This window comes from Ursus maritimus, assembly GCF_017311325.1.
Source record: "Ursus maritimus isolate PB19 chromosome X unlocalized genomic scaffold, ASM1731132v1 scaffold_X1, whole genome shotgun sequence".
NCBI lineage: Eukaryota > Metazoa > Chordata > Mammalia > Carnivora > Ursidae > Ursus > Ursus maritimus.
The window spans coordinates 82,268,265-82,291,973 of NW_024423319.1; the positions used below are offsets into that span (position 1 = coordinate 82,268,265).

General features: G+C 41.4%; 2 protein-coding genes across 2 annotated transcripts in view; both read right to left on the bottom strand.

The window, feature by feature from the left end:
- Positions 1 to 22,642, bottom strand: part of PAGE4 (PAGE family member 4) — a 39,139-nt gene extending 16,497 nt beyond the window's left edge. Inside the window, exon 1 of the mRNA XM_040631588.1 lies at positions 22,236 to 22,642. The gene's annotated coding sequence lies outside the window, so the exon portion shown is untranslated. The remainder of the gene's footprint in view (positions 1 to 22,235) is intronic.
- On the bottom strand, positions 7,025 to 8,504 carry LOC103666476 (elongation factor 1-alpha 1-like). Its single transcript, XM_040633733.1, is given in 1 exon segment — positions 7,025 to 8,504. A coding segment is annotated over 1 exon segment (1,395 nt). The 3' UTR covers positions 7,025 to 7,109.
- Positions 22,643 to 23,709: the final 1,067 nt, after the last annotated feature.

Consider the following 23,709-nt stretch of genomic DNA (forward strand, 5'->3'; position numbering starts at 1 on the left):
CCCCTTGCTTGTGCTCTCTCTCTTTGTCAAATAAATAAACAAAATCTTTAAAAATGGGCAAAAGAATTGGAATAGCAAAAATGATGTTGAAAAAGAAGAAAGTTGAAGGAATCCACACTACCTTATTTTGAAGAGTACTTGTCAGGTCATTTTTAGACTCAATTTGGGTTTGATATTCTCTTGTGATTGAACTAAGTTCATGACTTTTGGGGAAGGATACCATTCAGGCGAAATGGCTTCCTGTTACATTATATCTGAGGGTATGTTATATAAATATGACTTGTTACTGGTGATATTAACCTTGATCACATGGTTTAGGTGGTATCCATCAGATTTCTCCACTATAAAATGACTGTTTTTCCCTTTCCATAGTCTTCGTTAGAAGTGCATTACTAAGTCCAGCCCACACCCAAGAAGAGAGTAAAGCTTTACCTCCTGGAGAAAAGAATATAGAAGAATTTATGGATATATGTTAAAATCTCTATAGTAACTAGCAAATATTTGGAGAAAAATACATTGAGACCATGCAAATATATTTTTTCTCCTTAAAGTTTAGGCCTTTGATTTTAATATGAATCCAGGGAACTTGCCTAGAAAAACTATTGCTATGCTGTTCTAATAGTGGTTTTAGTGATTTTCTGTTTTGTTCATTCCTTCTACATTTATTATTTGAAATTCTTCTCTAAGGAAGATTTGTCCCTTCTCCCCCATTTATTTATTCAATCATTTATTTATATCAGTATGTATACATGGATATTTATTTTATTTCTTAGGTTGTATTCCAATACAATTGTTTTGTATTTTGTGGCTCAAATTGTTGCAGTTTGGCCATTGGAACCTACTTCTCTCAGATTGGCTCCTGTGTACTTTTGACATGGCCTTCATCTTATTTGTTTGTTTTGTTTTTGTTTTTGTTTTTTAGCTTCCCCTTACTTTCTGGCACTACAAGATTGTACAGGTTCATCTTCTGCCCTAGAATCAGCCATTTCTCCAGGATTCCTGGTACCTTTATTGAGAAATGATATTTAGAAACTGAGATCTGGGTGCTAAACTACCTGATTTTGAGAATTATTATAAAGTGACAGTAATCAAGACACATAGATGAATGGGATAGAATAGAGTCCAGAAATTGGCCCACACAAATATGGACAATTGTGGTTTTTTTTTAATTTTATTTATTTATTTGACAGAGATAGAGACAGCCAGCGAGAGAGGGAACACAGCAGGGGAGAGGGAGAGGAAGAAGCAGGCTCCCAGCCGAGGAGCCCGATGTGGGACTCGATCCCAAAACGCCAGGATCACGCCCTGAGCCGAAGGCAGACGCTTAACGACTGCGCTACCCAGGCGCCCCGACAATTGTGTTTTTGACAAAGGTGCAAAATCAAGTCAATGGATAAAGGGGAGCACAAATGATCCCTACTTACAGTGGTTTGACTTAAAATTTTTCAGGTTTACAGTGATGTAAAAGCAATACACTTTCAGCAGAAATGGTACCTTGAATTTTGAATTTTGATCTTTTCCCAGGTTAACTATATGTAGTATAATACTCGTAATGCTGGGCAGCCCCAACAAGCCACAGCTCCCAGTCAACCATGCAATTAAGAGGAACCAATACACTTCCAACCATTCTGTACCCATACAACCATTCTGTTTTTCACTTTCAGTACAGTATTCAATATATTAGATGCGATATTCAACACTTTATTATCTAATAGGCTTTGTGGGGCGCCTGGGTGGCTCAGTCAGTTAAGCATCTGCCTTCAGCTCAGGTCATGTTCCCAGGGTCCTGGGATTGAGCCCCACATCAGGCTCTCCACTCAGCGCTGAGCCTATTTCTCCCTTTCCCTCTGCCTGCCTCTCTGCCTGCTTGTGTCCTCTCTCTCTGTCAAATAAATAAATAAAATCTTAAAAAGTAAAATAGGCTTTGTGTTAGATGACTTTGCCCAACTGCAGGCTAATATAAGTGTTCTGAGCCTGTTTAAGGCTGGGCTAAGCTATGCTGTTTGGTAGGTTAGGTTTATTAGAAGCATTTTCAACTTACAATATTTTCAACTTTTGATGGTTTTTTTGGGACATAACCCCGTTGTAAGGCAAGGAAAATCTGCATTTTTAATAAATAGTATGGGGACAATTGGACAGTCATATGCAACAAAAATTAACCTCTACTTAAACTTCACATCATACACAAAAATTAATACTAAATGGATCATATATCTAAATGTAAAATATGAAACTATAAAACTTAAAGAAAAAAAAACTTAAGAGACCTTGAGTTTGTCCACAAATTCTTAGGCATGACACTAAAAGCACAATTCATATAAGAAAAAATTGATGTCAGTCTTCATCAAAATTTAAAACTTTTGCTTTGTGAAAGACACTGTCAAAAGAATGAAAAGAAAATCTTAGCTAATGCAGTGTGGTTTTCTGGATTGGATTCTGGAACATTAGAAGAATATTAGTGGAGGGGCACCTGGCTGGCTCAGTCAGTAGAGTGTGTGACTCTTGATCTCGGGGTTGTGAGTTCAAGCCCCATGTTGCAGGTAGAGATTACTTAAAAATAAAATCTTTTAAAAAAGGAATCTTCCCTCCCTTCCCCTATGGTCTGGACTCCAGGAAACAAACTGAGGGTTACAGAAGGGAGGGGGGTAGGGGAATGGGGTAACTGGGTGATGGGTATTAAGGAGGGCATGTGTTGTGATGAGCTCTGAGTGTTATACGGAACTAATGAATCATTGAACGCTACATCAAAAACTAATGATGTACTATATGTTGGCTTTTATGTTTTTATGAACATAAAAAAAGAATCTTACTGGAGAAATTAATAAAATCTAAATAAAGTATATGGTTTGGTTAGCAGTACTCCAAGCACAGCACCAATGTTAATTTTTTTGTTATGACAAAGGTAAGCATGTTTATATTAGATGTTAACATTAGGTGAATCTGACTGAAGAGTATATGGGAACTCTTTGTATTATCTTTGCAATTGTTCTGTAAATCTAAAATCATTTCAAAATACAAATGTTTATTAAACAAAAAATACAGCCAACCTTAATAATAAAAAAACAGCTGCTCTGCTGGAAGCCAGAGAGGAGAGGCTCTCAGAGGGTCATCATCTCTGTCCCTGCATTGCTGATCTCTTAGACAGCCTCTGGGGGATCCTCTGTAGAACTCCTGGATTCCTTGGAGTGTGATTCCTAAACCACAGAACTAATCATTAATAAGACTAAAGGATAGAAATAGAAACCTAACTCAGGCCTGAATAATTGAAAATCTATTAGTTTATCTTTAAGGCCTTTCTATCATAAGATAATTAATTTGAACTGATATAATCTCCTCTTTACAAGGCCAAACATATTGCTCCCTAATATTCTGAATTTAGAACTGCAAAGGACTTGATTCTTTGTTCAAGGTATCTTAAAAGTGCCCAAGATAAGGTGGCTGGCTTATGATTATACAAGAATAGGAAAGATTAGGCTGTGATTTTGAGGATGCATGTGTGTATTATAAAATCCCACCTGATGTTTGAATTTTCATGAGGGGTCTTCAATGTCCTTAAGATAATAAAATACTAACGTAAAAAAAAAAGACAACTACAAACAGAATATATTTGAAAATCATATATCTGACAAAGGGCTTCTACCCAGAACATATAAAGAACTCTCCAAACTCAATAACAAGAAGAAACACAACCCAATTTATAAATTGGCAAAAAGTCATGGTCACTAAACCAAAGAGGATATATAGATGGGAAATCAGCACATGAAAAGATGCACTACATTGTTGGCCATTTCGGAAATGCAAATTATAAACACAAGAGATACCATTACATACCTATTAAATGACAAAAAGAGAAAGTATTGACAATACCAAGTACTGATAAGGATGTGGAACAACTGGGTCTCTCCTATGTTATTGGCACAAATACAAAATTGTATAGCCACTCTTAGAAAATGGCTTGGCAGGTTCTTATAAAGCTAAATATATACATACCATATGACCTAGAAGTTCAGTTCAGAGATGGAGAGCTAGAAAGATGTTGCCTAGCCCATCAAAGGAAAAACTGGACAAATTACACATTAATGAGTTTTCTTGGACTCATCAAAGAACTGAGGTCATTGGGTCAATGTCTTCCCAAAATCTGGAGGGAGATAGGCACCTGCAGGGAGACACAGGACTGGAGCATTTGCTTACCAGGGGCAGAAGCCATTATGAATATTAAAAAATTGTGATGAATTCCTGGGGACCTAGCACGAGAAAGCAAAGTTCCCAGGGAACTCAGCCATGTGGGGTTCCCACCCTCTTGGAGGCTTGTCCTCCAGGAATACCACTAGGCTCACACAGAGAATCCAGAAAGGTTTCCCCATGGTGCTAGCAAGAAGAGAACAGCCATTGCCAAAATCCTCCCAGACCCATTTCCCCGATCTCCCTTACAGAATGAAAAAACTTACTCTGCAGGCACTGGAAAAATTGTGCTGCAACTAGGGGAAGGCAGTGGAGGTCATCAAGGAAACTTGGCACAGACCTACTTTCCTGTCTTCCCTAAGTAACAAAAACTGCCATCTTCAGGAGCCGGGGCAGCAGAGCTGTAGCTGGGTATACTCCTGCTGCAGGGGGAAGCAAACAGGGGAAACAAGCTCTACCCCTAGAGGAAGGGACAGGAACATTGTGAAGGCACCCCACCCCAGGACACACGCCCACAGTGCTTGCCTAAGAATAAGGCTTAATTGAGACACCAGAGAAGACTTTCTCTCTCACTCCCATTTCCATTAGAACCTTTAGCATATTAACTACAATTATTTTAAATTCTCTGATACTTTCATCATCTGTGTTCTATCCGAGTTTGGCTCTGATGATTGCTTCGTCTCCAGATTGTGCGTTTCTTGCCTTCTTGTATGCAGAAGAATTCTATGTTGACATGTTGTATAGGACAGTTAGATACTGCAATAAATATTTGGTATGTTTGGAGAACATACAGTTACTTCTCCTAGGGTTTTAGCATGGGTATTTCTGCTCAGATTTAGTCTTAATCTAGTAAGGAGTTGTACTAAGTTTATTGTTGCTGTGGTTACCCTCAGTGCACCAACAGCCTTCAAGTCCTTCTACTCAGGCCTTGCTTTGATCTCCCCACTTGGATTTGAGCCTTTCCTTTGTGTTGTTGCCTAGAGAAAGTCTGTCTTTTATAGCTTTCTTAGCTGTATTTCATGCTTATTTTTTATTTGAGGCTTGTTGGTGGGTGGGGAGTGGAAGGGAATATGTTTCCTGATGTTCTTAATAAGTCTCAGTATTAGGCAGGCACTGTGAACCCGGGTCTCAGGGTTATGGGGCCTTCACAGTGTTCCTGCCGCTCTGCCAGATGGGACGCTGAGCCTAGCACTTACTACCATCCAGGGATAGAGATTACTCCCCACTCCCCCTCCCAGCCTTCCCTGCTCCCAGCTGCAGTAGGTTTCCACCTTTGCACTTAGGCTACAGCTTTGATGTCCTTCCCCCTGCAGATGAAGGCTTTAGCTACTTAGGGGAGATAGGGAGAATGGGTAGGCAAGAGTTTCTTTTTCTTTTTTTAAGATTTTATTTATTTATTTGACAGAGAGAGACGGCGAGAGAGGGAACATAGGCAGGTGGAGTGGGAGAGGAGAAGCAGGCTCCCTGCTGAACAGGGAGCAGGAGTCTATCCCAGGACCCTAGGATCCTGACCTGAGTGGAAGGCAGACGCTTAATGACTGAACCACCCAGGCGCCCCTAGGCAAGAGTTTCAATGGCAGTTTCCATATTTTTCTCCCAACTGCAGTGGGTGTTTACCAGTGACCTTAGGTAACATATTTTGATAGTTTTCAGCATACCAATTAAGGCTTTTGTTTTGTATGAGAGACTGAGAAGATTGGTTTGTATACATTCAGCAGCACCTGCTGTCCCATTTCCTCAGTCTTCTCAGGATTCTCCTCAACATCCCTGCCAGTGCCTGGTGGTATTCTAGAGGAAAACAGTGCAAGCAGGTGTGAAACTCCCAGGTCTGCGACCCCTAGGACTTCACACTCTCACAGTAGTACACACTCAGCCTTTAGCAATTTGTTAAACATGTTTACCTTAATTTTCTTACTGGCTTATGTGACGTTTGAAGTCATTTGTCCCAGATAAGCAAATGCTCAGGTGCTATGTCTTCCTCTAGGTGCCTGTCTCCTTAGATTTCAAGTTAGTTGTTTTCCCAGAAAACTCATTTCATTGATGGTTTCAAGAAAAGTAGTTAAATTGCAGTTTGTCCAGGTTTTTCCTTGTGAGGGTGGAAGTGATGCTCTTTCCAACTCTGTCAATCTCCACACAGGAACCAGCCATCCTTTTGTTTCCATCCTACCTATATCATTACATTTGCATGTAGTTAGGACATGGTTTTTAATTTTGACAGTCTTTGTCCTTTAATTGATGTAGTTAGGCCATTTAAATTTCATGGATCATTGATGTTTGGATTTAGACCTACCATGTTATTGTTTTCTGTTTTTTCCTTCTGTTTCTCATTCCCGTTTTACGTTTACTGCCTTGTTTTGGGTTATTTAAAACTTTTCAATATTCCATTTCAATGTATCTGTTGTGGGTGTGACTGTATCTTTGCTTGTAGTTTGATAGTGGTTGCTCTAGGAATTACAAAATACGTATTTAACTTTTCATATTCCACTTAGAATCAATATTTTCTCATTTCAGTTCAAATGTAGAAACCTTGCCACCTTATAGGCCTCTTCACCATCTCCTCTTTAGGCCATAGTCAGTCGTCTGATTGGTTACATTTACATATGTTGAAAACTACAGACAATGTTATAAATTTTTTTTTCTCATTAAACGTTTGTTTTAACGGGTCTCAAAATTCTGTGACAGATTTTTGGTCAAGTTGCTTCCATTAAAAAGTACTGAGTTTAAAAACTAATAACTTAAATGCCACACACACAAAAACCCAAATGGTGCACAAGACAGTCTCCTTTCCTCCTGAAGGTTTTACGATGCATTGTTATCATTAGCCAGTCTCTTACTATTAAAGTTAAACGGCCGATTGACACAAACAGTTCTGAGACTGTTCTTCCACCGCTGATTAAGACTGGGGTGGCAGGTATTGGGGATAATATTCATTTAGCCTTCTGAGCTTTCTGGGCAGACTTGATGACCTTGCCAGCTCCAGCTGCCTTCTCGTCCACTGCTTTGATGACACCCACAGCAACCGTCTGTCTCATGTCACGAACAGCAGAACGGCCCAGAGGAGGATAGTCAGAGAAGCTCTCAACACACATAGGCTTGCCAGGAACTGTATCAATGATGGCAGCATCACCAGACTTCAAGAACTTGGGGCCATCTTCCAGCTTTTTTCCAGAACGATGATTTATCTTCTCCTTCAGCTCAGCAAACTTGCAAGCAATGTGAGCTGTGTGACAATCCAGCACAGGTGCATATCCAGCACTGATTTGGCCTGGATGGTTCAGGATAATCACCTGAGCCGTGAAACCAGCTGCTTCCATTGGTGGGTCATTTTTGCTCTCATCAGCCACATTGCCACGATGAACATCTTTGACAGATATGTTCCTGACAGTGAACCCCACCTTGTCCCCAGGAGGAGCCTCACTCAAAGCTTCATGGTGCATTTCAACAGACTTTACTTCTGTTGTAACATTGACTGGAGCAAAGGTGACCACCATGCCAGGTTTAAGAACACCAGTGTCCACTCGGCCCACAGGGACAGCACCAATACCACCAATTTTGTAGACATACTGGAGAGGCAGATGCAAGGGCTTGTCTGTTGGACGAGTTGGTGGCAGAATGCAATCCAGAGCTTCAAGCAGTGTGGTTCCACTGGCATTCCCATCTTTATGGGTGAATTTCCATCCTCGAACTGAGGCACGTTAGCACTTGTCACCATTCCAACCAGCAAGTGGCACAAATGCTACTGTGTCGGGGTTGTAGCCAATTTTCTTAATGTAGGTGCCGACTTCCTTAACAATTTCCTCATATCTCTTCTGGCTGTAGGGTGGCTCAGCGGAATCCATTTTGTTAACACCAACAATTAGTTGTTTTACACCCAGTGTGTAAGCCAGAAAGGCATGCTCACAGGTCTGCCCATTCTTGGAGATACCTGCTTCAAATTCACCAACACCAGCAGCAACAATCAGGACAGCACAGTCAGCCCGAGATGTGCCTGTGATCACGTTTTTGATAAAGTCTCTGTGTCCTGGAGCATCAATGATCATCACATAATACTTACTGGTTTTGAATTTCCACAGGGAGGTATCAATGGTGATACCACATTCACATTCAGCTTTCAGTTTATCCAAGACCCAGGCATAATTGAAGGAGCCCTTTTCCATCTCAGCAGCCTCCTTCTCCAATTTTTCGATAGTTCTTTTGTTGATCCCACCACATTTGTAGATTGGATGACCAGTAGTGGTAGACTTGTTCGAATCTATTTGTCCAACAACGATGTTGATATGAGTCTTTTCCTTTCTCACTTTAAGTTTAGTGGTAGTTTTCATGACACCTGTGTTCTGGCAGCAAACCCATTGTGAAAAAAAAAATGCCAGACAATGTTATACATTTTACTTTTAAGTGCCAAACATACTTTAAAGAACTGGGGAGGAAAAGAATCGTCTATTATATTTACCCAGATATTTACCGTTTCTGGGTTCCTAGGTTTGAATCTGAGTTATGTGGTATCAGTGTTGAGAGTGTGAGGCTTCTGAATACGTTATCTGTGTAAGTTATGAGGTCTCTCAAATCTTTGAGATTAGCTTTGTAATGTTTAATGAGGTTTATGAGCTTTATAAGGTTTATGAGGTACATGGGGGTTCACATTCAAGGTGTGAGATCCCTAAAATTTTACAGGATCTGTGTTACGTGTTTAGATTTGAGGCATTTGGTGTCTGTGCTCAAGGAGTATGGCCCTTGAACACTTTGAGTGGCTATGCACCAAGATTTTTGTGTAATGTATTTAGAGTTTGTGTTCAGGGTATAAGATCTCTGAACTCTTTGAGGTCTGTATCTCAGGGTTTGAATCTGATTCATGTAGGTCAGAGTTCGGTGTATGACATCTCTAAAATTCTGAAGGTCTGTGTTGTAAGTTGAATCTGAGGTACTTGGGCTTTTTGATCAAGGTGTAAGTTCTCTGAAATTTTAAAGGATCTCTGTTCCAAATTTGTGTCTGAGGTATTTGAGTCTGTACCAAGAAGTGAGGCCTTGAAATTTTTGAGAGTCTATTTCCCAGTTTTTTATCTGAGGTGTTTGGAAGTCTTTGTTCAAGAGTAATGTCTCTGAAATCTTTGAGGGGCTAGGTTACACAATTTAAGTCTGAGATACTTAGGAGGTCTATGTTCAGGGTTGAGTTCTCTGAATTCTTTGAAGGTCTGCCCCAAGGTTTGAATCTGACATAATTGTGGGACTGCAGTCAGAGTCTCAGATTTCTTTTTTTTAAAGATTTTATTTATTTATTCAACAGAGAGAGAGAGAGAACACAAGCAGGGGGAGTGGCAGGCAGAGGGAGAGTGAGAAGCAGGCTCTCTGCCAGCAGGGAGCCCAACATGGGGCTTGATCCCAGGATCCTGAGGTCATGAGCTGAGCTGAAGGCAGATGCTTAACTGACTGAGCCACCCAGGTGCTCCCAGAGTCTCAGGTTTCTGAACTCTTTGAGAGTCTGTGACTCAAAGTCTGAGTCAGAGAGATTTGGGTGTCTGTGTTCACAGTGTGAGATCTCTGAAGTCTTTGAGATATGTCCCAAGGTTTAATCTGATTAATACAGAGTAGTGCTCAGAGTGTAAGCTCTGTGAATACTTTGAGGGTCTGTATTCAAGGCATGATGTCTCTGAAATTTTAGAGGGTCTGTGTCCCAAGTTTGGGTCTAAGGTATTTGAGGTCTTAGTTCAAGGAGTGAAGTCCTTAAATTCTCTGAGGGTATGTTTTCCAAATTTTTGTCTGAGTTGTTTGAATGTCCGCATTTATGTTGTAAGTTATATGTTTGAAAGTTCTCACCTCTTGAGGATATATGTTTGAAAGTTTGAGCCTGAGATAGGATTCTGTGCTCACGTTTACTGAATTCCTTCAGGGTCTGTTCCAACATTTAAATATGAAGTAACTAAAAGTCTGTGTACCAGGTGTGAGGTCCCTCAACTCTTTTTTGGTCTGTGTCTCAAGGTTGAGCTCTGAGGTTTTTGGAGGTCTCTGTCAGTGAGAGATGTCTCTGAAATCGATGAAATTCTGCTTCCAAAGATTTAAGTCTGAGGTAGTCATAGGTCTGTGTTCAGCATGTGAAATCTTTGAACTTTTAGAGGATCTGTATCCCAAGTTTTGAATATGAGGTATTTGGGGTCTGTTTTCAGAGTATGAAGTCTGTGAAATTTTAGAGGCTCTGTGTCCCAAGGATGTAGTTGGAGTTATTTGGGGCCCCATAGTCAGGGTATGAGGTCTCTGAAATTTTGAGTCTCTGTCCCAAGGTTTGATTCTGAGGGGTTTGGAAGTCTGTATTCAGGACGCGACTTCTCTGAACTCTTTAAGGTCTGTGGCTCAAGGTTTTGACTCTAAAGTATTTGGTGGTCTGTGGTCCCAGTGTGAGGTCTCTGAAGTCTTTGAAAATTTGTGTTGTAAGGTTTGAACCTAAGGTCATTGTGGGTCTATGATCAGAGTGTGAGGCCTCTCATACCTTTTGGTGTCTTTCTTTTAATGTTTGAGTCTGAGATGTTTGGGGAGTCTCTGTTCAGGGCGAGAGGTCTCTAAAGCCTATGGGGGTCTGTTTCCAAAGGCTTAAGTTTCATGTATCTGGAGGTCTGCATTCATGGCATGAGGTCTCTGTACTTTCCAAGGATCTGTGTCCCAAAGATTCAGCCTGAGTTATTTATAGGTCTGTATTCAGAGTTTGAAGCCTCTGAGATTTTCAGCTTCTGTTCTGAAGGTTTAGTCTTAGGAATTAAGAGACTTCTTTTCAGGGTGTATGGTCTTTGAACTTTGAGAATGTCTGATTCCCACATTTTGGTCTGAGGTATTTGGGGGTCTGTGTTCAGGAAGTGAGGTCCATGAATTTTTCGAAAGTCTTTGTTCCAAGTTTTTTACCTGAAGTGTTTGGAAGTCCATGTTTAGGATATGAAGTCTCTGATCTCTCTAAGGGCATATATTCCATGTTTTGAGTCAGATATTTAGAGGTATGTGTTCAGCTCTGAAAATTTCCAGGGTCGGTCCAAATGTTTGAGTCTGAAGTAACTGCTGGTTTGTGTTCAGGGTATGCGGCCTTCTGAAATTTTTCAGGGTCTGCAGTATAAAGTTTAAATCTGAGGTAACTGGGGGTCTGTGATCAAGTTGTAAAGTCTTTGAAATCTTAAGCTTGGATCCCAAGTTTCAGAGGTATTTTTGCCCTGTGTTCAAAGAATAAGGTTCTTGAAATCTTTTAAGTTCTAGGTTCCAAGTTTTTTTGTCTGAGTTGTTTAGATGTCCCTGTTCAGGATGTGAGGTCTCTGAACTCTTTAAGAATCTATGTTCAAAGGTTTAAATCTGAGGTACTTGGAGGTCTGCATTCATGGGATAAGGACTCTGAAGTCTTTGAGGGTCTGTGCCAAGGTTTGAATCAGGGGCTCTGGGAGTCTGTGATCAGGACATAAGAGGTATCCGAACTTATTAACTGTCTATGCTCCAGAGTTTGATCTGAAGTATCTTGGGGTCTGTGATCTGAGTGTGAGGTCACACCATGCTGTAAGGATGTTGGTGCAAAAGTCTGATTGTGTTCTATAGGGCTATGAGTTCTCGGTTGGAGGTTCTGTAACATTTTGATGAACTGTGTTGCCAGGTTTTGGTCTGGTGTTGCAGGGGATCCGGGATTGTGAGTTCAGGGATTCGTGGTTGGAGTGTGAGGACTCTGAAATTGCTGACGGTCTTTGATATGAATTTTGAATCTGAGCTTCTGAAGTCTATATTCAGCATGTGAGGGTTCTGACCTTTGAAGGTCTATGTCAGCAGGTCAAGGTCTTAAGTGTTTGGTGGTGCAAGTTCAGGAGGTACTTGAGGTATCTGACCCTTTGAAGATTATTTTTTTAGGATTGATTTTGAGGTATCTGTGCATCTATATTTTGAGAGTAAGGGTTTGGAGTCTTTGAGGGTATATGATAATGAATTTGATGTATTTGCAATTCTGTGTTTAGAGTTTTAATTCTGTGAAATCTTTAAGCTTTTATGTTCCAAGATGTGAGGCCTTTTATGTCTGTTTTCTGGGTGTAATAGTCACAAGTCTTGTAGGGCCTTATTCTAATGTTTGTATGACATATATGGATTTTTTTAAAGGAGTAAGTTTATTGAACTTGTTGAAGTTCTGTGTCAAGGTTGGAGTCTCAGGTATTTGTGAGGATGTATACTGGGTATGAGGTCTATGCATCCACTGAAGGTCTAAGTTCCAAATGTTGAATCACCGATATTCGGAGATTATTGTGTCCAGATTGTAATGACATAGAATACTCTCACGGTATGTGTTCCAAGGTTGGAGTCTGAGGTGTTTGGGGTCTCTTTTCAAGGATGGAGGAGTCTGACCTTTTTGAGGGTTTGCTTCCAAACTTTTTGGTTTTGTTTTGGTTTTTGGCATCTAGGCTCAGGGTGTGAGGTCCCTGAACTTGAGAGGGTTAGTCCTCCGAGAGTAGAGTGTGGTATTTGGTTATTGATGTTCAGGATGTGAAGTCTCTGAAGTCTTTGAGGTCCTTTGAGTGTGAAGTTTTGGGGGTCTGTGTTCAGGGTATGAGGTCTCTGAATTCTTTGGGACTTGTGTTCCAAGATTTGAATCTGAAGTAACTGAACGAAGTACCATTTCCTATTGAGAGGTCCTATATATACATCGCCAAAGGGTGGTAGGAACTTTTTTTTTATTTTTAACATCATAAGCACATTTCCAAAATAGTGTCTGTAAATTCAAATGTCTTAAATAAACCTTGCTTGTTATAGATTTCTATTATATTTTCTGAGGGGAAAAATGTCCTGAAGATATTACAATGGTTGTTTTTTAAATGCAGCACATAATTGGCAGGAAAAATGTTTCCAGGAAAAATATATTGTTTATAGTAACACAGTCTTCCATTAGCAGTTGTTTTAGAAGAACTCTTTGTGTATATTGTATTTTTCTAAACCAAATTGTACTCTAACTCTGCATTAAAGTACCAGGACTATGTTTAAAGTACGCCTCAAATACCACATCCTGTACAAAGCTTTCTTGGTCTTATAGATGCTAAAATGTTACCTAAAACCTTTCTGGAAATGCAGCCCACTCACACACATACCTCCCACCTCTAGCCAAAGGCAGAGTAAATTGTTCACCCTTCTTCACTCCTGTGGCATTATAATAATACATATTTTATGTGAGATTTCATTTCACGCTGTCTGCTGTGCCTCCTCCCACTGAGAGCAGGGACAGAAACTATATCTTCTTTCAGTATTTTTGGTTCCTTCCACAATGCCTGACCCACAGTGGGTGGTAGATATTACTGCTGTCATTTATCCATCCATCATTTTAATAAATCATCATGCCTTTAATTCTCTTTACCTGAATCCATTCTGTCATGTTACTAACAGCGTTGATTTTGTTTTGAAAAGAAGCATTCGTAAAGGGACCTGTGGTGGAAACTGTGATGCACCACCCGGATCCCCCCTTCAATGAAGGGCTTAGTCCTTCAGGTGCTAGGGGTGCTGTCGTCAGACAACTGTCAGCCCCTTCAGGGATTGTCTCAACTGCAGAGAGCTGCTTCACTCAAGGTCACACTCCTTCCCTGAGTGGCCTACATTTAATGACTGATCAATAGGGGGATATAAAGGCATGACCGTCTAGCCCCAACCTGGGATAACTCTTTTTTTTTTTTTAATGATTTTTTATTATATTATGTTAGTCACCATACAGTACATCCCCGGTTTCCAATGTAAGGCTCAATGATTCATTAGTTCTGTATAACACCCAGTGCACCATGCAATACGTGCCCTCTTTACTACCCATCACCGGTCTATCCCATTCCCCCGCCCCCCTCCCCTCTGAAGTCCTCAGTTTGTTTCTCATAGTCCATAGTCTCTCATGTTTCATTCCCCCTTCTGATTACCCCCCCTTTCTTTATCCCTTTCTTCCCCTACTGATCATCCTAGTTCTTATGTTCCATAGATGAGAGAAATCATATGATAGTTGTCTTTCTCTGCTTGACTTATTTCACTTAGCATTATCTCCTCCAGTGCTGTCCATGTTGTAGCAAATGTTGAGAACTCGTTCTTTCTGATAGCTGAGTAATATTCCATCGTATATATGGACCACAACTTCTTAATCCAGTCATCTGTTGAAGGGCATCTCGGCTCCTTCCACGATTTAGCTATTGTGGACATTGCTGCTATGAACATTGGGGCGCATATGGCCCTTCTCTTCACTACGTCTGTATCTTTGGGGTAAATACCCAGTAGTGCAATGGCTGGATCATAGGGTAGCTCAATTTTTAACTTTTTAAGGGACCTCCACACTGTTTTCCAGAGTGGCTGTACCAACTTGCATTCCCACCAACAATGTAGGAGGGATCCCCTTTCTCCACATCCTCTCCAACAATTGTTGTTTCTTGCCTTATCTATTTTTGCCATTCTAACTGGCGTAAGGTGGTATCTCAGTGTGGTTTTGATTTGAATTTCCTTGATGGCTAATGATCCAACCTGGGATAACTCTGATCGGCATTCAAGAGCTTGCCAAGGGGTCAGCCACGGCCGTAATTGGGCCTGCATCACAGTTCAGCTTCTCCCTCCACGCATCCTGGCTACATTGTCAAATTTGTTGGGTGGAAGTTGTTCATTCTGTTTTCTTATTGCCATTTTAATGTCTGTAGGGTCTCTGTTGATAACGTATGTTCCTGACATCAGTGGTTTCTTTCCTCTCCCTAGTCTTGTTCAGTCTAACTAGAGGTTTGTTAATTTTGTTGATCTTTTCCAAGATCTGACTTTTGGCTTTGTTCATTTTCTCTACTGTCTCCTTCCAATAAAGTTTATTTCTGCTCTTTATTATTTCCTTCCTTCTAGTTACCATGGATTAACTTTGCTCTTCTTTTTCTGCTTTCTTAATGAGAGACCTTAGGTCACTGATTTTACATACTTCTTTTCTAATATTATCATTTAAAGCTATAAATTTTCCTCTAAGCATTCCTTTCATTCAATCCCATGAATTTTGATCTGTTCTACTTTCACTGTCATTCAGCTCAAAATATTTTCTAGTTTCCCTCATGATTTCATCTTTGACCCATGAATCATCTTAAAGTGTACTGTTAGGGATACCTGGGTGGCTCAGTTGGTTACGCCTCTGCATTCAGCCCAGGTCATGATCCTAGGGTCCTGGGATCGAGTCCCGCATCGGGCTCCTTGCTCAGCGGGGAGCCTGATTCTCCCTCTGCCTGCCACTCCCCCTGCTTGTGTGCTCTCTCTCTCTCTGACAAATAAATAAATAAAATCTTTAAAAAATAAAGTATGTTGTTTACTTTCCAAATTTAGGGGGTTTCCAATATATCATATAATTGACTTGTGATCTAATTCAACTGTAATCATAGAATATGCTCTGTATAATTTTGGTCCTTTAAAATTTATCAAGATATCCCTTAAGGTCCAACCTATGGTCTACTGTGGTGAAACATACTATGTGCACTTGAAAAGACTGTATATTCCATAATTGTTGGATGGAACATTCTATAGATGTCATTTAAGTCAAGGTGGTTGATAGCAGTGCTCAACCCCTCTGTGTCTTCACTGATTTTGTTTTTGATCTAGTCATTCCATCAACTAAAGAGGGTGTTCAAATTTCCTGCTATGATTCTGTCAATTTCTGCTTCATGTATATTGAGGCTCTATTATTCGGTACATACATATTTATAATTGTTATATCTTTCTAAGGAACTATCCATTCATCATTATGACATTTTCCTTTTACTGTTTTCAAGTCTGTTTTACCTGGTTTATAGTATCCATTCCATCCTTATTATGTTTTTTGGTGTGTATAATATAACTTTTTCCATTCATTTACTTTCAAACTCTCTGTATCTTTATATTTAAAGTATGTGTTTCTTGTGTGTAGCATTTAGTAGGGCCTTGCTTTTTATCTACTCTGTGCATCTCTATGTTTCATTGCTTATACCAGTAACATTTAATGTAATAATTGACAGGATTGTGTTCTGGGATATCAGGTTATTGGGAAGGGAGGTTGTTCTGTTTGTCCCCTCTGATTTTTGTTTTATTTGGGTTTTTTTCCTTGTTTATCTGTTCTCTTCCTGCTTTCCTGCCTTCTTTTGGGTTATTTGAATATTTTTGGTCAGCTGCAGAAACCCCAAACCAGGAGTGGTATTTAGGATAGCAGTAAGCAGGCATTAACTTCCCTGTGAGAGACAACAGTGTTACAGCATTCATCAAAATTTTTTAAAAATTGTCACTCCACCCTTAAAGATATTTGTCTGTGTTGTTCACTAAAGTTTCCCCAACTCCTAGAATAATCCCTAGCCACATAGGGGGTGCTTAATAAGGATTTGCTGAATGATGAAACTCTTTGACCAAGCGATCCTACTTGTAAGAATGTATAATAAACCACCTCACACATAGACCTATGTGCACAAGACAGAAGGAGAAAACAACTGGTAAAAACATTAAATGTCTATTAATAGCCAACAGCATACATGGGAAGGTAAATGAGTGATGAGTGTTCATGTTATACCATGGAGGACAAGCGAGCTGCAAAACAGAATGAGGGGGATTGATCAGTACTGGCCAGGATTTCTCCATGACATATTATTAATGGGATGCAAGTGGGTAATGCTCCTGGTGGGACCTTGTTTGTGTGTGTGTGTGTGTGTGTGTGTGTGTGTGTGTGTGTGTGCATGTGTGATGTGTGAGAGCAGAGAAAATGTCTGGAATAAAACACCTTTAACTGACCCCACTTGTCACCTGTGAGGTGGGGAAGAATGGGTAGATGGTAATAGCCTAATGTAGTCCATATATTTAGATATCATTTGAAGCTTCTCCATTAGACTATATTCATGTATGTTCTGTGTACATATTTCTAAAGGAAAGACATATACTGAAAACAATACTGGCACTACAGGGCTGTGTGAGATTGGGGATATGAGGAGCATAGAGGAACAGGGTCTCAAACTCACAGGGACAAGTAACTATAGATCGTGAGAGAAATCCCTCATCCTGACTTCTATTTAGACCATGAGCCCTTTGAGAAAAATTTCTATTTTGTAATTTTTTACAAAGTAGTCCTCATATGATCCATATCAATCAATGGTACCATTACCCATTTTATTTCCCAACACAGAAACCTGCTCTCAACATTTTACACCTACTTCTTTTTCACCCCAAGTCCAAATCCTTGCTGAGTTCAGTCCATTTTACTTCCCAAATACCTGTCTAATGTGCCCAATTCCTTCCATGTTCACTACATCCACTTAGTCCAAAGCATCTGTCACTATCTCTCCCTTTGGCAAATTAGTCTAGTAACTCTAGTAAGTAACAAAAATAGTCTAGTAACTCTAGTAACTCTAGTAACAAAATAGTCTAGTAACTCTCTCTCTTCTTTTTAAAGACTTTATTTATTCATTTGACAGAGAGAGATGGTGAGAGAGGGAACACAAGCAGGGGGAGTGGGAGAGGGAGAAGCAGGCTTCCCGCTGAGCAGGGAGCCCGATGTGGGGCTTGATCCCAGGACACTGGGATCATAACCTGAGCCAAAGGCAGAGGCCTAACGACTGAGCCACTCAGGCGCCCCTAGTCTTCTAACTCTCTTATAGTTTATTTTCCCCTTAATAATTTGCTTTCACTTCCATGTTTCTTTTTAGAGTGATCATATTGAAACCTGTAATTCATAACACACCACAACAACAACTGGTACTTTGCACTTTCTACTTAGGGCTTTACAAGTGGTGTTGGGGGAGAAGTTGGGACTATTTCACTATGTATTGATTTCCTATTTTTTTCCTTTGTCAATCTACGGCCTTCCAGAAAGCAAGAAAAGTGATTCAAGTGATCACATCCTCAGAATTGCTCAGAAAGTAAAAAGAGCTGTAGATGAGGCTTAAACCCACAATCCTGGCATTGCTCACAAATAGTACTGCCTGTGCATACTGTGACCTAATCAAATGAGCCACTAGAACCAAAACTGGGAAAAAGTCTAGGAAGCCTTAATAAAGAAACTTATCTTGACAATGCACAGCCTCTTCTTAGGGACCTGCGTTTTGCCTGTATTGCCTTGGCATTTTCCAGAACACTTACAGACTTTTGCTGACCTTCTGTCCCCTCTGCAATCCTTCCCCATACCAGCAGTCAATACTGCATCTCAGATCTTCCTTTTGCTATAAATACTACCCCTGCTCACTCACTGATTTCTAACCTGACAAAGATATCAAAACATTTACTACCCTGGTACAGCTAGAGAGCTAGGAAAATGAGCCTTTAGAAAAATCATTTTTTTACTTATAAACAAAATGGTAGAAGCATATGGAATTAGCCATATGCTTAAGTCATTGAAATTACACTATGTATAAAAAGTCTTTCAAGTAACATCTTCCTTCTTTTAGATAAAAGTGTTTGTAAACACTAGTGTGGAAGCATATGTGAATAGCCCTGAGCTGAAGCCTTGAAATTACCCTGTGTATAATGCATCTTTCAAGTTACATCTTCATTCATTAAGATGTAAGTGTTTGTAAACTTACGTGTGGAAGCCTGTGGGAATAGACTTATGCTAAACTCATTAAAACTAGGCTGTGTACAAAAAATAAAAATAAATAAAATTATAAACAAAATGAAAAATGATTAATGTGAACTAGGAAAATGCAAGTAAATAATAAAAGAAGGAAAAAGTTACTTATTGGAAAATTACCCAGAATTTCACACTCAAGAATACCACTTAATGTATCCTATAGTTTCTGTAAGAGGAAGAAAAACTTTCTGTCTCTGCCCTCTTAGGTTCTTTGCCTTGGTTCCTGCAAATTAGACTGATAAAAGGCAGATTAACAAGAGAAAAACAAACAGAAGTTATTAACACATGCATCCTATATACTTGGGAGCTTTCAGTGATGAGTAACTCAAAGAGGTGGCTAGAATTTGGCGTCTATATACTTAACTTAGTAAGGCAAAAGGAAGTGGAGAAAGGGTTCTTAGGGAAAAGCAAATGACTTTTTGGAAAGTTAAATGGGTCCTTGGTAGAATAAATGGGAGATTTAATTGTCAGCCTTAAAAATAAAATAGCCAGTGATTTAACCAGCAAAAATGACTCTTTTTCAGGAATAGCAGAGAAATTGCAATTCAGGGCATGCAAACTGTGATGAACCATAGGCAGGTCCAAGAACAAAGGAGAGGGGCTTGCTTTTTACAGAAGAAAGGAGGGTGTTGGGAAGGGTTGTTTTGAATGAATGTTCGTTGGAGAAGGGTGAGACTTTGAGGTTGTGGCTGCTTCTCATTGGCTGAGTTGTGGTGGTTTCTCATTGGCTGGGTTGTTGCTGGACAAGGAGAAAGTCTTCCTTCTCCCTGTTGGAATACATAAAGAAAGCTACAACAAGTCATACCTGAGTGGGACCCTCCCTTTATTGCTTCCCAACTCCATTTCAAATTAGGTTTCCTTTATTCATTTTCACATAATAGTCTTAACAACAATGTCTATTTGGATATAGTACCAACTTATCTTCAGAAGAGAAGAGAAGATTTGCTCCCAGGAAGAGTATTTATGATAATTGAGTTCTTTCAAGTCCTTTAGAAAGGCTTTTAAGTAGATAAGTGATTTCAGGAATTCCAAGTCTTTCAGCTCAAAATAATTCTTATGCCGAAGTTGCATATTTGGAGATGGCTTACCCTGATCCCCTTCATTTCCTTCTAGGCTTTTGCTGCACTAAAAGCAATGTCTGGACCATATTAAGCATCCATAAGTGTGAACTTTTATTCTGATGTCTCTCTACTTCTCTTTTCTGCTTTTATTGTTTCTTCCTCCCTCCCTCTTACCTTCTTATCCCTCTTGCCCTCTCCCTCACATTCTCACATCTCTCACTCACATTGCACCCAACTGTTCCAAGCTAGCTCTCCTGGTTCTGTGCCCTGAGGTTAGGAACCCTGCACCCCCTGCTATGCTTCCTCCACCAGGGCAAGATTCCTGTTTAATGACATGACCTCTATGAAGTTCACCTAAAATCCAAATCCAATTTTTGCTTCAAGTGAAGAAGAGAATGGTTGAATGCATGAATGTACTTCAGGGATGACTGACTAGAGGAAGAAGTGCCTGCTGGGCTTGTGACTCAGTTTAGGGGGTGAATGGGGGAACATATGACTGTAGAAGCTCACATGAGGTCAGCTCCAATCACCAGGGCATGTGTACAGTTGACTGAGTTGGCTGATCCCTCCAGCGGTAAGGGAGCAGGAAGAAGTCAAAGATAACTCCAAAATGTATGCACACTCCAGCACCAAAGACCTGCCTCCAAAGTCATGAAGACCAGCCCAGCTACTGAGGCACCTGTGCAGAACAGTAGCCAGCGACAGCACAGCATCTGAGGGAGGGAGCAAGACTTGTGAGGACTTCTGGAAATCCTCTGTAACTGGGCAGAACTGGGGCATGAAAGTTCTCTAGGACCAATCAGAGCCCAGGAACGTCCTTGATTTCTGTTCCCCTCATCCCAGAGCCAGTGTCTGCCTTGGATGCTCAGTCTTAAGGCCAATTCAAAGTGGACAAAAGGATGAAGAGGTAGACTAAGAACAATGAGAGAGGTCACAGAACAGGTAAACGTCAAAGCTGGAAACTGGGTGTCTGCTTAGAACCCAAGTAGAAGCCAGGAGGATAGGGTTGTCAGATTCTTGTCTCTACCAGGAGTGGTGTTGATTCCCCTCCTCCCCAAACTACAGTTTATGGGTCTAGCACAGCCCCTCCCAACAGTAGACCATTCCTTCCTTGTAATCTCCCTCCTCCATATTATACTAGTGAAATGCTCCATCCACATCTCCTTTCCCAATCTCAAAGGAGTCTTCTATCCACATCAATCCTCATGCACTCTAGACTGTCCCTTCCTGTTCAGCCATCCCAGCATCCAGAAATGGATTACTGCAAACCCTGAATATTTTGTAGGAAACAAAGGCCCAGTTTCCACTTGCTGGCCTCAGAATGTCATCCTGGCATGTGGTTCAGAGCCCTTTCCCATGGGACTTAAGCCTGGTTCCAAAAGAGGAACAGAGTATTCCTGCCCCAAGGGAGTCAAGTTTCAGAGCCTTTGCACTGGCTACCCAAGTCTGGTTCACCCTTTACACAGCCCTGCACTTGGCTCATTTTTCAGGGCTCTGTTCAAACATCACCTCATTTGAGAGTCTTTTCATTATCACCCCCAAATAAAATGTACAATACCCCACATCATCCCTTGCTATTCCCTTAAGCATGTTTTGTTTGCCCATCTCCCTTCTACCCTCAGCCCTGGAGTAAGGGCCAGGTGTTTGCGGGCCAGCTGAGGGAGGTTGGATTCCTGCAGAATAGCCCAGTAGAGGAGGACTTGTCTGGCCTTTTACCAACAAGAACATGAATCATATTGGAAATTACTTGGGTTTAGGGATTAACCCAGAAGTCCAGGGCCTAGGCCTGAGTGGGGAAGGAGGACAGACATGGGTGAGACACATAAGTGCCTTTTGCCCATTAAAGATACGGGAGTAATGAGGCCCAGAGGATGTGGGCCCCAAGATCCAGGAAAGGTGGTGGGTGGGGAGTGAGACCTCATCCCAGCCCCTCCCCACCCCATTTTGGGGACTGCTGCAGAGTAAGAGGCACTATAAAGAGCTGAAGGGGGCCCATGGGCACCTGTGGAGGACATTGTGGGCAAAAAGTTAGCCCCTCCCAGGTGGACCATCCCCTCCACCCACTCTCGGGACCCTGGAGCAGTGTGGATACTCAGCTTTGTTATCATCGTTGGGATCTCGGGCCCCTCTTCCTCCCCCAGCAGGCACACAGGCCAACAGTCCAATAGCTAGGATTGGATCTTTTAAAGCCTTTGGAGATGGGGACTGTGAGAAAAGCCTCAGAGCATTGCCATTCTGGAGCTTTAGACCTGGAGGTTGGTTCAGGCCATGGCAGATGGGTAAAGGAGGCATGACCAAGGGTGTGGACAGATGTGGACACCCACATAAACCCTCTCTGACCAGCATGTTGCCTGTGGCATAGCTTTCCTCACAGAGTTGACCCTCCCCACAGAGCTAGCTCCTGGAGTCTGCATAGCAAGGGCCTCCTAATTTACCTGAGTCCTCACCTGCTCCTCTGAGAAGAGTCAGATCTTGTCACTCAAGGCGAGACAGGTCCAGGCCCAGGGCTTTCCACATTTGTGGGCTGGGAACAATGTCTGCAGGAATGGGGGAGGCCTGGTTACTGGGGTCTTCTCCCTTATCCTGCCTTCTGAAGAATCCAACATAAGCACCTCCACCCTCAGAGCCCTCAGAAAGCCTTCTCTCCCTGCACTGACCAGTCTGGTATTCAGCCAAGTGCAGACAGCCTCCCTCACCTTTCTGATGTGTTCCCATCATCTTGATGTCCCAGGCCTCAGCGTTGATTCAGATCCCCAAACAGTTCCAAGAACTCACACCTTGTGATAAAGACCCTGAAGCAGCTTAGAGACTTCACACTATGGAAGGAGATCCCCAGAGATGTCATACTGTGGTACAGATCCACAGATAACACAGAGACCACACACCTGGGACTGAACACAGACCCCCCCACAAGCAGCTTACAGACTTCACACCCAGAACAGAAAGTCCCAAACAGTAAAGAGTCTTCACACCCTGGCACAGACCCTCAAAAAGCCTATTAATATCATGTCTTGGATCACACATACCCAAACAACTCAGAGACCTGACATCTGGGGCAACACCCCCATTGGAGTGGAGCCATTTGACACTGAAGATATATAGACCCCTAAATATCCAGACCTCACAACCTAAAAAACAGATCCCCAAAGAGTTCAGTATAATACATATACTCCGTGTACCTCTGAACCCAGACAAAGACCTCTAAATAGGTGAGAGACCTAAAATCCTGGGCACAGATCCCCAAAGACCTCAGAGAGCTATCCAAGCACCAGTCCATCCAAGCAACTCGACAACTCACTCTGGACACAGACACATGAACAGCTCAGAAAGCTCATATCCTGGACACAGAACACCAAGGAATTCAGGGACCTAACAGCCTTGAAATGGACCTCCAGAAATTACTCAAACCTTACATGCTTAATAGAACCACAAGAAGTTTGGGGGCGCCTGGGTGGCACAGCGGTTAAGCGTCTGCCTTCGGCTCAGGGCGTGATCCTGGCGTTACAGGATCGAGCCCCACATCGGGCTCCTCTGCTATGAGCCTGCTTCTTCCTCTCCCGCTCCCCCTGCTTGTGTTCCCTCTCTCACTGGCTGTCTCTATCTCTGTCGAATAAATAAATAAAATCTTTAAAAAAAAAAAAAAAGAACCACAAGAAGTTTGGATACCCCACATCCTGGGGCACAGACACTCAAATAGCCACAGAAAACACATACTGGAAAATAGACCCTCAAATACTTCAGAAATCTCACAATGCACCTGTATAGCTTGAAGTCTTAAAAAATCTTTATATAGACCTCTTCCCTCCAAAAAAGAGCTCAGAGAATCCTCAGACCTCCTAAAAGCCACAGGACTCACACCCTAGCAATCATACCACCAAACAATAAATACATCTTACATCTTAGACACAG